Genomic DNA, 18,791 nt, shown 5'->3' with positions numbered 1-18,791 from the left:
CCAGCCACGTTTCATCTTCACTGCCCTTGTTGATGGAAGGAGGTTTTCACTCAAAATCTCACGATACATGGCCCCATTCATTCTTTCCTTTACACGGATCAGTCTTCCTGGTCCCTTTGCAGAAAAACATCCCCAAAGCATGATGTTTCCACCCCCATGCTTCACAGTAGGTATGGTGTTCTTTGGATGCAACTCAGCATTCTTTGTCCTCCAAACACGACGAGTTGAGTTTTTACCAAAAAGTTATATTTTGGTTTCATCTGACCATATGGCATTCTCCCAATCTTCTTCTGGATCATCCAAATGCTCTCTAGCAAACTTCAAACTGGCCTGGACATGTACTGGCTTAAGCAGGGGGACACGTCTGGCACTGCAGGATTTGAGTCCCTGGCGGCGTAGTGTGTTACTGATGGTAGGCTTTGTTACTTTGGTCCCAGCTCTCTGCAGGTCATTCACTAGGTCCCCACGCGTGGTTCTGTGATTTTTGCTCACCGTGATCATTTTGACCCCACGGGGTGAGATCTTGCGTGGAGCCCCAGATCGAGGGAGATTATCAGTGGTCTTGTATGTCTTCCATTTAAAAATAATTGCACCCACAGTTGATTTCTTCAAACCAAGCTGCTTACCTATTGCAGATTCAGTCTTCCCAGCCTGGTGCAGGTCTACAATTTTGTTTCTGGTGTCGTTTGACAGCTCTTTGGTCTTGGCCATAGTGGAGTTTGGAGTGGGACTGTTTGAGGTTGTGGACTTTATACTGATACTTTTATACTGATAACAAGTTCAAACAGGTGCCATTAATACAGGTAACGAGTGGAGGACAGAGGAGCCTCTTTAGGACGAAGTTACAGGTCTGTGAGAGCCAGAAATCTTGCTTGTTTGTAGGTGACCAAATACTTATTTTCCACCATAATTTGCAAATAAATTCATAAAAAATCCTACAATGTGATTTTCTGGATTTTTTTTCTCATTTTGTCTGTCATAGTTGAAGTGTACCTATGATGAAAATTACAGGCCTCTCTCATCTTTTTAAGTGGGAGAACTTGCACAATTGGTGGCTGACTAAAGATTTTTTTGCCCCACTGTTTATAGCAATTCATTTGAAATTCTACCTTGTGTAAAATGACCGGGATGAGACCCATGACCTATGAGATTGATTTATTCAAACAAGCACACAGATGGTATATAATGCTGTGCTGTGCTGTACTGTATGTCCATGGGAGGAATACAAAACATGCAGCAGCATTGAGGTCTTCCATAAGAGTGTGAATAACAATGTAATGTCATTACTATCTTAAGTGCCCTCTGTGCAGGATAGCATCATGATTTCACCCACGCCCCTGTTGAGCATGCAATGTGCTATAATATTAGATGTTTGGTCACTTTTATGCTCAACTGATAATGACAGAAAGTCAGGTTTTTTTTTTGCAACAGGCTCTGGAATATACCTGCATGCAATCTGTTTGGAGGACTGAAGAGAGTGTCTGTCTATTGTACCGCATCTTGATTGTTCAAAGTTTGCAGTATTGCAATTCTTTATTTACATTTAATACATTTTCACCTGCACAACACCGAAGGCACAAAATAACATAGAATGTGTGACATATAATACAACATTTACAGAATAAATAATTTTATCTACATTGGTAAAAAATAAAGTTGTTCGTGAAACATTTTCAGAGTTGAACGGGGTTGCTTACTCCATCAGAATAATAAAGTGAACGCATATATCCTGAACATTTATCATGCTGAGAGAAACTGGTCGGTTTTGATTTGTAAATATTACACTCAAACAAAAGGTTCTTATACACATCAGTAGTTGTGTCCCCTTCAGTAGCAAGGAAGGAACAACGATAAACAGAAACGGTTGTTGGAACAGTAAGTTGATTGTCATGCACCATCTTTTAAATGGCATTTGATTAGTGCAATGCATTTTTTTCTTTACAGATACAAGATATGATTTCTATATGTACTGGGACTTTTAAGTGCTATGTTTTGAGAAAATGGATTTGTTTAAACATGTTCCCACTGGTTGGAATACAAAATGTGGTATTGAAATAATGCAAGGGCTAAATCTAATGAACAACAGGACTAATGTGCACTCCATCATTGCGACCCAGAATACATGTTGGCATTTTGTTAAGTCTACGGCACATTGAGCATGCTGATTATGGCATATGATTGAAACAGCCTGACAGAGTTGATGCAAAACATTGAGAGGCCTGCCAAAGATCTAAGCTGAACTGGTAACAAAAACTTACCCCCGCAGTACCTATTTGCCTTCCCGATAATTACATTTGGGCAAGATATCTGTTATATCAGCAACTTCAAGTGTGGTCTATCTATAGGAAAACAAAATAACACAAAAATAGATAATTATACAGTACATTCTGTGCTACAAATGACTTGTGTGTCCAAGACCGCTGTGGGATATGTACTGTAGGTCTTAGACTGTGAAAATATAAGATGGCAGTTTTGGACAAGGCACTTCTCGAGTTGAATATAAAACCATTAATTGTATTATTATATCAGTTAAATGCAGTTTGATGCTCCAGAACCTCCAAATAATCTGGCTCGGTGTGTAGGTTAGCTTTGAGTTCAAAGTACTCGTTTTTAGTTTGTTCCACCAAGACCTTCCTCGGTCTCGACAACATAATAGTCTCCATTAATTTCAGTTCCTCGTGGTGTCCTGATCCTGGGACCGGCACTTCTACCGTTGGTTGCAGCTGGGACATGTTTTTCCTGAGGTATTCAGTAATTCCGAGCTGCTGCAGCTCCCTAACCCTCTCCCTCTCTAGTATGTTTTTATAGAGGGAGCTCGCATCTCCGAGTGTTACGAACTCAGTTGGGCAGTCTGACGTCACAGCTCTGAACTTCAAATTAGAGCCTGTGAGAGGGGAGGTATTCTCTGTCTCCATGATGCTACGACAGATGTGCTTTGGTTCATCCAGTTCATTGAGGTCGGTCTCATATTCTTTATGCTGAGTGCAGTAGGTGGGGTTGCGGCAGATCTGGACAATGGGGCTGTGTGAGCGCTCGTCGTACACAGTGCTTCCGGTCCTCTGCGCCAGTGTGTGGTGGGTGGTTTTCTGGCCGTACATGCTGTATTGCAGGTGGATGGGGCTGCTGCTCTCCCGCGGCTGCTCCTCCGCCTGTTTCTTCTTCACTCTCCTTCGCCGTCTGTGCACGAGGAAAACCACGATCCCCGCCGAACAGAAGATGACCATGAGGAAGATGACGAGCAAGCTAAGGATCAGAACGGAGAGTGGAACTGAGTCTGTGATGGAGCTGAAGAAACCGCTCCTAGCGCCGTCAGTCGCCACTGTGGTTGTCACGCTCTCGTCCTCGCCCGTGGGCAAGGAGTAGGTCACTAGGACGGGGCACAGCAACTCATTTCTGAGGGCTCTCAGCTCAGCATTCGCCACTTTTCTCGGTGTGTGACACAAAATGGAACCTATGACTGTGTCCTTCCTCAGCTTCTCAACCCACTGTTTGAGACTGACTAAGTCACAGCTGCAGTCCCAGGGGTTGTCCTCTAAATAAATCTGCTCTAAAGAGTCAAGCTGGTCCAGCACGTTGCTAACAGGCAGGTGCATGAGCAGATTTCTTCTCAGGTTCAGTTTGGTGAGGGGCACATTGCGAAATATCTGCAATGGGAGACTAGTCAGCAGATTGTTATTCAAAGACAAGAGTTTGAGATTAGACAAAGGATTAAAAGCTCCTGGAACAATTTCTTTGATAATGTTATATTCCAAATATAGGTATTCAAGGTTGTGGAGTCCAATGAACATGGTCGCGGAAAGGGTTTCAATTCTGTTGCCGTTGAGATAAAGTTTTTTCAAATTGCTTAAGCTGAGAAAAGTTTCATTGTCAATGTAATCGATTCGATTGTTGGCTAAATTCAATAACTCCAAACCGTCATATGTGACAAAGTCATATTTCAACAGTCTCTGAATCATATTTCCTGTAAGCACCAGCTTGGTGGGGCTTTGCTCAAGTATTCCAATATCTGAAATCCGTTGAATTCCTCTATCCTGACAATGCATTAAAAACCCAGCCACAGGGTGATTGTGACAAGAACAGTGCTCCAAACAAGGACTCACTGGAACATAAGCAGGTGTCGGAACCTTTGCGTCGTCCTTGGCGGCCTCCAACTTCGGAATCTCTGCCACTTTGGAAGACGGAGTGACCACCATGTCCAGTGACTTGGAAGGCTCCTCTAAGTTGATATCGGCGTGAGAAGGGCAGAGAACATCCCGTTTGATTTTGGCCAGGATGGTGCCCCTGAGGTGTTGGGGGCTGCTGCAGACCACCTCCCCAATGGCCGACTGGGCCCGCATGTTCTCCATCCAGATCTTCAGGTGAAGGATCTCACAATCGCACATCCAGTCGTTGTCCTCCAGAAGAAGCTCCATGATCCGCCCAATGTGCTCCAGGAAGCCAAGGTAAGGCAGGGTCTGTAACTGGTTCCCCCGCAGGTCCAAGTGGGTGAGTGGAACAAACCGGAAAATATTGCTGGGAAGAAACTCGATGGTGTTGTCGTTGAGGATCAGAACTTTGAGGCGGATGAGTTTGCTGAATGCCCCCGGCTCAACCACACGGATGAAGTTTGTGTCCGCCTGGAGAAACTCCAAATTTACCAAACCGTGAAAAGTGTCTTCCTTCAACATGACCAGGAAATTACTGTTGATGTGGAGCTTCTTCAAGGAGCCCAGTGCACTAAAGACGCCAGGTTCAAGCTCTTGTATGCTATTAGCCCCGAGATGAAGTGAAACGGCATTCTTTAAATCTTCCAAGTCTTCTGCCTGCAACTCCACCAAGTCATTTTTGTACAGATTGAGGTGGAAAGGTAGAGCTGATGGCACTTTGATTTGGGAGATCTTGCTGATATTTCTCTCCTCGCAGTTAAGATACAGGATGCCATCTTTTTCTTCACAAGAACACAATGAGTGACAGGATTCAGCCAGAAATGCCTTGGAGGGCTGGATGTCTTGGAAACACGCAGCAGTGAAAAATGAGCAAAGGAAAACGATGCAGGGTAGCATTTTCTGTCCGTTGTATCTGCAACACAGAAAGAGGGAGGGAGGGAGGGAGGGAGGGAGGGAGGGAGGGAGGGAGGGAGGGAGGGAGGGAGGGAGGGAGGGAGGGAGGGAGGGAGGGAGGGGAGGGAGGGAGGGAGGGAGGGAGGGAGGGAGGGAGGGAGGGAGGGAGGGAGGGAGGGAGGGAGATGTTACCAAAATGTAATGGAATTGGAAAACAACATAAAATCATAGGTTAAATCAATAATCACAAGTATTTGTTTATATATTTTTTCTATAAGTATCTTTACTTTGGTTAGATTATCAGTCCCTTCAGACAGACAATAAAGCATGGTCACCAATTATAGAAATACATTCACCCATTCCTTCTGAACTGTGCATACACTTTTAATCCTGGATTATAAGGTCAATGCAATTCTCACAGTATAGAAATGAACTTGAAACTGAATACACAATGAACTTCAAAATGAATTATGCATTGAATGCAATGAAATACAATTGCCTTTATTAATGTATCAAATGCATGAAGGGAGCATACAGTTAACTTGGAAGCAATGTGAGGAATTCATATTCTTTAAACATGCATGGCCTAGAGAACATTGGAATGTTGTTTACATGGCCACAATACCTCATATACAAGGTACTGTAGAAAACTTCATCTGTTTAAATAAAACACTTGGGCCTAGAATGGATTTGACCCATGTTTTTAACTAAAGAACAGGAAGCGTCAATAAAATACTTTTTTTCACCCTCAAATGAGCCAACATGTATTTTCTCACCCATGCAATTTTCTTCTTCGAAATCTCTCACACAGCAATGTGTGATCATCACACGAAGCGGTGCTCTTTCATTGATTCTCCCTAGATACCGAACTAGCTTGATACTGTAGGTTGGGTGTATTGTGCGGTATGACAGGCCTCACTGTTGGATGACAGCTCTGCACTGCATTGGTGGAAGAAAAAAAGTACGCTGATCGAAGACTAAATGCTTTATGTGGGTGGGTGGGGGTGTAGAGTTCAAAATAAAAACACAATAAAAAATGAAAATATATACTATTGAGAGGTGACTGGGTGTATTATACAATGGATGACAACAGGGTGAGGATAGTGGAAAAAACAGCCCCACATCTATTTTCAGAATCAAATGTGTGTAGCTTGTGGCGAAGCGACTACACAGAGCCATTGGAGGCCAGTGAAGCCTTATAATGCCTTCTCATGCACGTAAGCAAAGGCTAACTCATCACCAAGCAGTTACTGTGCTAGTAAGCGGTCATAAAACAATTACTGGGAAAACGGTGCATTCTGAACGAAAGAAAAAGAGCGAGAAACGTCGGAAAAAAAACGTCCCCTGCGGCCCTTGTAATATACACAATGAACCTGGTCCATATATCGCCAGACAAATAGATCATTCACACTGTTTGCTCGGTGTGCTTCATATTGCTCTCAAGTGCAATCTGTTTGGCAGAGTGCTCGCGCCAAAATGGGGGATCCTGCTTGATGGTTCCATCGCACCCTCATCCTGCATCACTGATGGTGTATTAACATAACCGCGGCAGGTAAGCTTAGTGGTTAAGGATGTTGGGCCAGTAACCTTAAGGTCGCTGGTTCGAATCCCTGCAGCTGACTAGGTGAAATATCTGCCGACGTGTCCTTGAACAAGGCACGTCGCTGTAGATAAGAGTGTCTGCTAAATGACTCAAATGTAAATGTCACAGTGGTGCGGAATGTTCACAATGTGGTATATCAACCCTGTTATTAAGTCATAGCTTTCAGATCATTTCAGATAATGCCGTTTGAGATCATATTTTGTCCATTTCAATTGATTTGCGGTGACCGATGCTCCTAATACTTCTCCTCTGCCTGAGCAGAGCAGGTTACATTGCTCTGATATAGCCTTGTTGACTCATCCTCCGTATAAGGGGAATGGCATATGTGCTAAAGCGTCAATCATTATCTCACATAGCTGCTCTTTTCTGCCTCTAAGCATTGCAGACGCAGGATACAAACGCTACTGCTACTTCTACTGTTACTGTTACTTCTACCACCACCAGCAACACTAACAAGACTACTATTGTATTCACTAAGTGTACAAAACATGCTCTTTCCATGACCGACTGTCCAGGTGAATCCAGGGGGAAGCTATGATCCCTTATTGATGTCACCTGTTAAATCCACTCCAATCAGTGTAGATGAAGGGGAGGAGACGGGTTAAAGAATGATTTTTAAGCCTTGAGACAATTGAGACATGGATTGTGGAGTGCCTTTAAACCGAGTATGGTAGTATGTGCCAGGCGCACCGGTTTGAGTAATCAAGAACTGCAGTGCTGCTTGGTATTTCACGCTCAACAGTTTCCTGTGTGTATCAAGAATGGTCCACCTCCCAAAGGATATCCAGCCAACATGACACAACTGTGGGAAGCATTGGAGTCAACATGGGCCAGCATTCCTGTGGAACGCTTTCAATACCTTGGAGAGTCCATGCCCCAATGAATTGAGGCTGTTCTGTAGGCAAAAGGGTGTGCAATTCAATATTAGGAAGGTGTTCCTACTGTTTTGTCCACTCACTGTATAATTATGGGTGGATAGGTAAGGCTTCAGTATTTTACATAGTTTTAAATAATGGAATGGCCAAGATGTGTCTTCATCACTATCAACAGAGGCTTTGACTTTCACAGAAATATACCCAATATATTCCACATTTTGGCATTTCTTCCAGAGCAGGTGATCTTCTACAGCAATGTCATCCATTATACAACCAAACACTAATGCCCCACCACAGCATTGATAACGGACACACAGCGGATGAGCGATAGCAGGCATTCATGATGTTACATCAAGTCAGCTGCGAACCCAGCTCCACTCAGGCGGTCAATCTTACAACACACACACACACACACACACACACACACACACACACACACACACACACACACACACACACACACACACACACACACACACACACACACACACACACACACACACACACACACACACACACATCCCCGACGAGATAGCTATAATTGGTGCCTGATCGACTAAACACCACCGTGCACACGGCTTGCCACAATAAACAATGCAGCACATATCTTCACATTGCGCTCAGCTGGTGGGCCCCTCCTCGTTGATAGCGAGCATATGCGAGATAAGCTAATAATAGCAGCGCGACAGGGGGGCACCCAGCTCCCCTGGTAAAGACGATTTAGCAGGCGTGCATTTCAAATGGTCTGTTTAACTAATTTGGTGCAATTGTTTTTCACAAGGATTATCAGTCAGATGTACCAAGTGACTTTAAATATGTTTTGCAAGAAAGATATCTGCAGATGTGCGAATCACTGTCACAATAAAGGCACTTGGCTCTGCAGTAATGTAAAACACTGCAGAATCTGGTCTAAATGATTACCCCTCCCTTACTCCCTAGTTAGACCAGAAATGTATTATTATTCTGTTTTAAAGGAGACTTTGGATGAGGCCATTTGAGAATATCACAAACACTGACAGAAGCCGTCATTGGGTTATAGAAGCCTCATCACGTGTTTAAGAGTTGTCTTTACTCAATTCATTAAGGTAAAAGGAAGAGAATCTTCAATAATATCACTGAGCTGCATGACCAAAACCACAGACATGCCCAAACCTGGGAGATCTTGTAAAACTAGTCAACTTTAAATGACTCATGATAAATAACTTTGGCAAGTGACTATTTTTCCTCACCACACAGAGTGGTGACAGTAAAAGTCTCAAAAAACCACATCTTGTTTTCTACAGAAGCATCATCTAAAATGACGTGATGTTGAAATATCCTAAACGCAGCCTAGTTGTTGGTATCCTTTTAATCTGTGTAGATCCATTACACAAGCCAAGATTAGAACGCTTAAACCCAACCCAAAACAAAATGACATTTTCAAGTCACGTACACCAACTTGCCAGTTTCAAATCAACACCATGATTCAAATGGCCCCTCTGGATAGATAAGTGCTGTTAGTATATGTGTATAAGAGCTGTTGTGTATTTCTGCATGGTGTATGGTATTGGCATTTGTGTATTGGCATACACACTGAGTGGACAACGCATTAAGGACACCTGCTCTTTCCATGACATAGCTTTCACCTGGATTCACCTGGTCCGTCGGTGATCTCTTATTGATGTCACTTGTTAAATCCACTTCAAAATCAGTGGAGATGAAGGGGAGGAGACAGGTTAAATGACTTTTAATACTTGGATGGTGTATGTGTGCCATTCAGAGGGCGAATGGGCAAGACAAAAGATTTAAGTGCCTTTGAACAGGAATGGTAGTAGGTGCCAAGCGTTGGCGTCAACACGGGCCAGCATCCCCGTGGAACGCTTTCGACACCTTGTAGAGTCCATGCCCCGACGAATGTAGGTGGTTTTAAGGGCAAAAGGGGGTGCAACTATATATTAGGAAGGTGTTCCTAATGTTTGGTATACTCAGTGTATGTTCACCATAAGACAACATGACCTCAAATTGCATATTTAGTTCTATTATGGAGACATAGTGTTGAAAGATAAGGCCCACAGTGTCTCTACACAGAAGTAGCTTAGCCAGCAGATTGGAGGCTAGACTAGAGGTTGTTACTGCTGCACCCCGGATGCTACGCTCATGGCTGAAGGACTCTAAGGGAGACAAGGCAGAGAGCAACTCAACTTGAGAGCCATGAGAGCAAATTAGGAGCTTCTGCACACCACATTGTGTGCACGAATATGAACCCGGTAGAGGACCTCTGCACAATATTCCCAGGCCAATTAATGGAAGGACAGTTCGCTATTCCAGTGTATTGGAAGTGATGTGCCTGCCCTACAGGGAAACCACTACTCCCACATACATCTATAGAGACGTCACCATGGTCCTCAGTCCCACAGTCCAAGGATGATAATTACATTCGCCCACTCAAGACAGACGAAAGGTCACTCACTCTCTGTTCATCTATTTCATAAGTTTTGCATGTGTGTGTGTGTGTGTTTTGTTTCCTGTTCTTGGAGGAGGGGGGCTTGATTTGCACCTCCATTATTTAATACTCAATGACTTGCCTAACCAGGAATACAGTTAGTGGGTGTTCACGGGTGATTAGTCCAAATGGGAATTTACATGATCCTACCAGAGCAGGAATACAATGTAGCACAATAACCATATACTGTAACCATGTTCTTCATGTTTTAAGCTAGATTTAAAGGCACAGTGAGTGCATTTAATGTGATGACCAACTCAACTTGGTCATCCTTTAGCTCGAAGACCGTGCACTTAAATGGAATCCATAGTAATATTCCATTCTGTTCTATTTTTTCCCAAATGCATTATCTTCTTCTACACATATGTCTACAATGTAGCTAATTTAAAACCTAGGCCTGCGTATTTTATACATTACCAAACAATATTTCAGCTGCAGTTACAGTGCACAGCTGAGTGATTGCATTCTGGTTGCATGGAGGTACCTTCCATGTTAGATTGATGTTATAAATTCCCCCCATTTATGTGGTAGCCTAACTTGACTGATTTACACACAAAACATGTTGAAATGAGAACCTCTGTATAAATACATCTTGAGTCAAGTAAAATGGTAAGACTAGTTTGTGCTATTATTACCAATGGAAATCGCTAGGAAACATTTTAGGTGAGCATATGCTGAATCATTTTACATGTTCCAAGGACGATTCATTGTAGTAGGCTAAATCAATGCGTTGCTGGAGATGTGCAGTACGTGCGGCTGAATGTAATGCATGGCGGTGCGCCAGGTGCGCGTAAAATACCTGAACCTGTCTTGTCGACCCAGGTGTAACGTTACTTTAGCATATTTATTTCGAGCAATTCAACTGCCCTCACAAACTAAAGACGTATTGAATCAGACAATTCAATTTGCAAATGGAGGATAACAATTGTTTAAGTTGTCTTGCCAACTGCAATCTCTAAAAACACAAAGCATTGGCCAGAACACACCGGACGTTATGATACCAATATAATAAAATCGATATGTTTGTTGGTTATTTGGAGGAAAGCGAGCTCCCAGCCTCAGCTCCAGCTAGTCCGAACAAGCCTCGACATATCGAACGGACACCTGGATACCACACAAGATAGACGCAGGAAGTTCAAGTGACTGTATGTCCTACCAGTCTAAAGAAAGGTTGTCAACAAACTAATTTGAGAAAGTAACGAATTTATAACAGTTGTGAGATCTCTTGTCCGGATGATATGATAGGCTACTTACCCGTTGTGCAGAGTGAGAAAGACTGTGGCTAATCCAAAGGATGCTTGGGATAGAGAGGTTGATCCATGTGGAGACGTAAGGATGCGAGGCATCAAAAGTCCCCTCAAACTGTTTAATTAAACGTCACAGCATCTTCTTTAGAGAATAGACTAGGCATACCGGTGTAACTAACGTTTACTTTTGTATCCTCTTGTTTTTGTAGAAGACTGTCGGCATTTACAAATCCGATATTTCCATGATATCGCAAAGTGTTCCACCCGACACGATCCTAGTCCGAGGCAATTTTGGGATGTGTTGGCCTTTCCACTTTATCTGTAATTCATTAATGTAGATCCTTATTAGTCTCCCTGGTCAGTCTCTGTTAACTTCTTGTGCGCTTAGTTACCAGCCCCTAAAGTGTGAGTGTAACTGCAGAGTCTATTTGGTATACTGACCCTTCGCATAGTTCCTTATAATTTACATGCTTTTGAGCAGTATTGTAGTTGTTCTGGGCTCCTCCCCCCGAGACTCACGGACTTGTATGGCATTGAGTGGCGCGTTTGGCAGATCAGTATCTGGTTCTGAAAGTCAGGTTGCCCACAGTAGCCGTACAAGTGTTGATATAATATAATTATTTCGAATGTATATATAGATTCATTAGAGATTCATCTGGATTTGTAATGTAATTTATTAATATGTTTCATTTATGTTTTTGTTTGTGTGACTATTACTGTTTTGGGTAAATAGACATCTTTCCTGAGAACCTTGATCAGAGTGAATATCACTTTTGGTCATGCAACTGTCAGAATTCAGATTCTTAAGTATTTCAATGGTGTGTGTGTGTGTGTGTGTAGGCGTGTGCTTTATGGGTATGTGTGGTGAGCATGAATCCTAATGTTTCAAGTGAACTACAAGGAAGGTTTACTGTTTAGGGATTACCTTGTAAAGGTGTTTACATATGTTTCCTGGTCTCATAAACTCTTTGTTTTACAGTAAAATAAACCCTCACCTTGGCTGGCTTTTTACAGTTCCTATCAGGGAAGTTAGCGCCAGGCTAGGTGTTCAACACATCATATTTTATTCATGCTCAAAATAAAAGGAGACAATGAATATGTTTTCACCCTCTAGATATTAAAGACAGTTGACATGTTTGACAGTTGTCGTGAATAATGAATAATGCAATGTAAACATGTTTAGGACAATTGACAATGTCTTCTCATCCTGAAAGCACATAGAATGTAAATAACCAATAATATATATATATCTGTCAACACTACCTGTTAGTGCATTCTTTCCATTACAATTCTACCTGTCACTCACTGAGGCCTCATGCAATGGAAGTTATGTGCTAAGGAATCATCCTTATAACGACTGTCCGTACACAGTCTATGATACAATGGCCTATACATACAAACAGATTGAACCCTGTGCATACTTCATCCTATGTGAAAGATCCATGGTTGGATTTTCTGGACAGTAGTGCATGAGCTTGGATGGGATCTGACTCCAATGGAATCTCACAGTTATACCATTACCATATATCGGTCTGATTGTGCCAGGCACATTTGGAAACTGTTCAAAGAATGACTCTCTGATCTGAAGATGCTCAAAGAATGATTCTCTGATCCGAGTATGTTCAAAGAATGATTCTCTGATCAGAAGATGTTCAAAGAATGATTGTCCGATCGGAAGATGCATTGGGCTTCACTTACAATATTATACTCTCATGGGGTAAGATATATTTAGAAAACACCTAGAATAATCCATCTGCAGTTAGATTATTTAGTCCAACATTTGTTCATTTGGTTTACTGCTTCGTAACATCTAATTTGAATCAGAATTTGTCCCCAAGTTAAGTAAATCCGAATCCTCATTAACTACTCATGAACAGCTTTCGAAAGTAGAGGCCTTGGAAGTATTTGAATGAGACTGGTTCAATATTTGAAGATATAGCTAGAATTCAATCAAAGTTGCACGGCAAGCCACTGGGCTTGTTGTTTGAATCACAGATGTGGACTGTTTACATTTGTGTGCATTATCACACTTGTATGTTTTCTGTGGTTTGAGACATTATCCACTATCGATTTGAATTTCAGCCTTTCAGTGAACTATCTGACAAAATATCAATATGCAGGTATCACAGAAAGTTTAGAGCCCAGCTGTCTAGCTCCAGTGTTTTCTTATGGTGATTCAAATATAGCACCTTTGAGCAAACCAAATCTCACTGGAAGTTCTACATTTGTTGAGAGTTTGTTTGTTTTGACCTGAAGGCACGATGTGCCTCATTGTTTTTGTCGACTCTCCCCACACACTGTCACAGTCTGACTCAACCGTGCTACCCCCCACTGATCCTCTTTGTCTTCCTCGTAGGCATGTCACTACTGGCCATTTTCCATGAGAACCCCACTTTACCCTGTAAAAAAATAAGAAAAAAAACTGGGAAACAATAAAATACTGGGATTTTAATCTGAGTAGGCAACACAGGTGTCTGTAAACTGGTATAACATCAACCCCGAACCCCCAAATGAGTTCAAAGGTCATATTCAGGTATACATGCTAAACTTATGCCCTAACACAGTGATATTGTAGATCACATTTTGATAGTAGAGATCACAGACAATAAATTACAGTGTGTACTGAATGTGCACTAATATATGTATATTTAGGGGACAGTCAAGGTAATCGATGAAAAATGGTGTCAACTGATGCCTATATACAGTAAGTATTATAGCCTAGTGGTTAGAGCGTTGGACTAGTAACCGGAAGGTTGCAAGTTCAAACCCCTGAGCTGACAATGTACAAATCTGTCATTCTACCCCTGAACAGGCAGTTAACCCACTGTTCCTAGGATGTCATTGAAAATAAGAATTTGTTCTTAACTGACTTGCCTAGTTAAATAAAGGTAAAATATATGTCAATTCAAAGCTTTAGATGACAGCTTCTTCTGACAGTTCCATTATTTATTTTCTCTGTTTCGTATCTACGGAGCTGGTTTCAAGGCCCAGCCTTCATCAAACATAAAATTACGACAGTGAGGGCTAGTGAGATGAGGGAAGTTAGTGAGGGGAGCACTTCATTTCCCATGATGAGAAACAAAAACACAGGAAGCAGGTCCCAACTTGTCGCATTCTCAGTAACTAGTAGAATAACCTGTCCTGGCAGAGTTTCACAATCCAGTAATGCATTACCTACATTGACAGAGGATTGTTTTCTAACTAATTGATGGTGATACGGTAAGGTAGGGAAAGAAAATAAACATTCCTTTACTTCTCTCTGATGCCAGAAGTGTGGGAACATTTGATTTATTGTAGTAATTAAATGGAATTTGTCATCACAATGTAAACATTTGGGAAAATCATAATGGTATTATATTACTGTAATCTTTGATAAAAAATGTAATAATAATCTCATAGAAATCATGCATCCAACACTAGCAAATATTACAACAAAATGTATAGGTTATGAGTATTACTGTGTATTGACAGTGCAATAAACAGATTCTCAGCATACAGGAATGCATAAAGACATGTCCAGACTCAGTTGAAATTCTGACCTTTTCAGTTTCAATCATCAGAGGCAGAAACTAACAATGTGACATACAGGTCCTATAAATCCAGGGGCCACATCCACAAAGGGTTTCAAAAAAAGGTCCTAAGGAATCCTTTAAAAAAAAAGTCATTTGAAAAAATAATCCTGGTCTGTCCTATTAATCAAACAGAATCAAAGTTAACATAAGCCATAGATGCCTTAAATTGGCATGCACAATTTAGGCATATTTTTTAACAACGTGATATTGCGCTCAATTGGTATAACTTGAAATAACATAACGTAGGTAATTCATTAATGGAAAGAAATCAACCCGTTCATATTTTAGCCTTGTGATTCTAGGTATTTAGGCCTATCGTGTAGAATAGGCCTCAAGTGAAATCATTGTCAAGTGCAGGAGACGCTGTTGCATGTAGGTCTAGATTATTTAGGGGTTGATCACATAGAAATATCCAAACATTCTTTCAACAACTCCAAAGCAATTTCATGTAGCGCAGGAACCACTGACTCACTGCCTTTTTCTATTATCAAGACACTTGCTGCTAACTCTTAACTGCTTAGGCCAGCTCATGAGGTCTCCTAAATATCTGTCGACTAGGTGGGAGTCTTATGACTAAAGAGGCTTCATGCATAGCTTTTATTTTTACCCATGAGAGTAGGAGTAAAATGTCTCTATTTTCAGCACTTACAACCAATTTTCTACTCTGAGACACTTCGTGGATACTAATTTAAGATGTGATTATGTGACTCAGACATCCCCCTAATTGCATTGTTAATCCCAATGTCAATATCAATGGGAGATGTGTTGCACTGCAGACATACACTGAGTGTATAAAACATTAAGGACACCTGCTCTTTCAATGACAGACTGATGAGGTGAATATAGGTGAAAGCTATGATCCCCTAGTGATGACACTTGTTAAATCCACTTCAATCAGTGTAGATGAAGGGGAGGAGACAGGTTAAAGAAGGATTTTTAAGCTTTAATAGAATTGAGACATGGATTGTCTATGTGCACCATTCAGAGGGTGAATGGGCAAGACAAAAGATTTAAGCAATACAAAATATTGAAGTGCCTTTGAACGGGGTATGGTAGTAGGTCCCACTCAATAGTTTCCTGTGTGTATCAAGAATGGTCCACCACCCAAAGGACATCCAGCCAACTTGACATAAAAAGGAAGCATTGGATTCAACATGGGCCAGTATCCCTGTGGAACGCTTTTAACACCTTGTAGATTCAATGCCCTGACGAATTGAGGGCAAAAGGGGGGTGGTATCCTTAATGTTTTGTACATTCAGTGTACATCTCAAGATAGGATTCTGCCTATCATGATCGAAATGAACGGCCCATGTGTTTATTCATTTGCGGACACGTATCAAAATGTTTTTGCATCATAACAAACGTTTTGTAACAGAAAAACAAAATCACATATTTGTTATTAGACAACAAGGGTCAGAAAGGTCCCTTCTCGTTTCAGCCACATTGCTTCAGTTTGGTCCCTAATGAATATACCCCAGGCCTACTGCTGCCTTGTCACTGATATGGTTGATTTGTTTTTCTGAAGCATCAGTTGAGGACCATTTGGAATAAAACAGAGGAACATCTCCACAGCAAACAAAAAAGTTTGTCTGAAAGATGGTAAATGAGCCACAGCAGATTGTTCTGTGATCTATTCTTAAATCCCTAAGTTACAACAGAGCATTTCAAACATGACTACTGACTGTATTCCAAATAACAAGCATTTAACTATATTATGATGCATATCAACAAAACACTAGGCTGTAGCATGCTGTATATTTTTGATGTTGCTTGGGTCAAAGTTCAAATGAGCTCGAAGGCTACCAATGATGAGGGAAGTGAACGTGAAGGTTTGGCATAGTGAGTTGTGTTTCCTGTCCAATAGCAAATAACATCTCTAAGAGTTATCTTTCTCCTTCTTTATGACATATCATGATTGTTTGTAAGATGTCTGGTATAGTATCTCCCTCACTAGCTTTAAGCACCAACTGTCAGAGCAGCTCACAGATTACTGCACCTGTACATAGCCCACCTATAATTTAGCCCAAACAACTACCTCTTTCCCAACTGTATTTAATTTTTATTTATTTATTTATTTCTACTTTGCACATTCTTCCATTGCAAAACTACCATTCCTGTGTTTTACTTGCTATATTGTATTTACTTTGCCACCATGGCCTTTTTTGCCTTTACCTCCCTTCTCACCTCATTTGCTCACATTGTATATAGACTTGTTTATACTGTATTATTGACTGTATGTTTGTTTTACTCCATGTGTAACTCTGTGTCGTTGTATCTGTCGAACTGCTTTGCTTTATCTTGGCCAGGTCGCAATTGTAAATGAGAACTTGTTCTCAACTTGCTTACCTGGTTAAATAAAGGTAAAATAAATAAATAAATAAATAGTATTCCCATTGAACATTGTAAATAGCTACAGTTGTTAAGCAAGTCTAGATGTTGTAATTCAATACATTTTGCGGTGCCACTCATTGATGCAGTATTACCTTTGCACATATCTCTTGTTTTATATAGGCAGCGTCATATAGACATTACTAATAGATAGAGTGGATAAAATATAGCACTCTAAGGGGATTTTGTTGTCTTTACTGTACGGAAATGCACAATTTCTTTGAAAACCTGCTGTGAGAAAATAGTTTTTTTGTAATACTATGATGCCAAAACATTGACATGTATCCTGAGAGTGTGTGGCTGGTCTATCAGCTCGACTGCATGTGCAGTCTGGGTCATTGCAGTGGCTGCAAATCTGTTGGGATGTAATCTTCAGTGAGATGAATTGTTGGCAGAACAAGTATGTTATCTGCAAACAGAGAACAGAGATAAAGGGAATTTATGGGAAAGACAATCTTTGTGTCCAGAAAAGCTTTGGGCAGGTGACCTGTGAGAAAAAAGAAAACAAAAGTTTTCCATGAGCGTCACAGCATGTGACCAAGTTAGCTCTGCTTTCATATGGGGAAGCACAACCTATGTACCCTGAGGTAGGAAAACACAAAAGTAATATGAATGCCAAAAGCATACACAAATTGCATACACAAACATTAATGACAAAAAGGATAAACACCACAATATCACCCGAAGTGCAACATTTGAAATAAATGAAGCATTTTGGAGAATACCTTTAATGGACAAGGGGGAGAAAGAGGAAGTTGGATCTAATCAACAGGGATAGATAGGCATGATTACACAGGCCCACTGGCCCTAGGACATAATGTGATATTTTCAGGTCATGTTCAGGCTGAAAGGGTGCAATACAGTAGGTTGGCTGTTGGACTTATTTCAGTAAATTGTTGCATATCAGCTGATCAGTATTGGATCTGTTGAGCACTTGTTTACTGCTTAATGTGACTAATCAAACCATGTGGCATGTATTGAACCCGGAACAATTTAAGACGTAGGCATCAGCCCTGGCAGCTAACACGAGTCTTCAGGTCTCATGCAAGGTTGCCTAACACACAAGCATATGGGTAAATCTCAATTGCATTTCCTTGATTCTTCGTGTCTCCTCATCTCTTGTATCTCCTCATTTCCTTCGCAAATTGCATCGGAGAAGGTCAGATGGGAGGAACCTCCAACGTGATTTGAGAAAGAGGTGTGGAGAGAGTACTTATGGAATCAAGGAAAGAGAATTGAGATATGTGGTTGGTAACCTTGCATGAGGACTGAAGACTCTTGTTAGCTCCCAGAGCTAATGCCTACATCTTGGAGGCACTTAATCCCTCTTTCATCTCTTCCCCCTCTCTGCAGCAGCTGACAGATATCAATTGTGTGATCTGAGTCACATGCACCAGTGAGACTGACCGAATATCAAAACGGGAGTCACCCAGGCAACTCCAGACTAACTCTGACTGGAAGTGCACAAAAGTCTCCAGGCTTCAGGTATGAGGTTAGTCATCATTCAAGCCTCGTTCGCCAGATTACCTCTGCTACACACTGCTGAATATGAACCTATTATTGACCTAGCAAGCTCACATCAAAT

General features: G+C 41.4%; 1 protein-coding gene across 1 annotated transcript; it reads right to left on the bottom strand.

Moving 5' to 3' along the window:
- Nucleotides 1–1,138: 1,138 nt before the first annotated feature.
- LOC112266471 (SLIT and NTRK-like protein 6) lies at nucleotides 1,139–11,739 on the bottom strand. Its single transcript, XM_024443959.2, has 2 exons — nucleotides 11,254–11,739; nucleotides 1,139–5,058 (listed from the first exon to the last, which is right to left on the bottom strand). Exons 1-2 carry the CDS (start codon nucleotides 11,343–11,345, stop codon nucleotides 2,526–2,528), a joined length of 2,625 nt encoding a protein of 874 aa, XP_024299727.2. The 5' UTR covers nucleotides 11,346–11,739; the 3' UTR covers nucleotides 1,139–2,525.
- Nucleotides 11,740–18,791: the final 7,052 nt, after the last annotated feature.

The sequence above is a fragment of the Oncorhynchus tshawytscha genome, linkage group LG14, assembly GCF_018296145.1.
Source record: "Oncorhynchus tshawytscha isolate Ot180627B linkage group LG14, Otsh_v2.0, whole genome shotgun sequence".
Lineage (NCBI taxonomy): Eukaryota > Metazoa > Chordata > Actinopteri > Salmoniformes > Salmonidae > Oncorhynchus > Oncorhynchus tshawytscha.
Note: the sequence above shows the minus strand (reverse complement) of the source record. Positions and strands in the feature narration are given on the sequence as shown.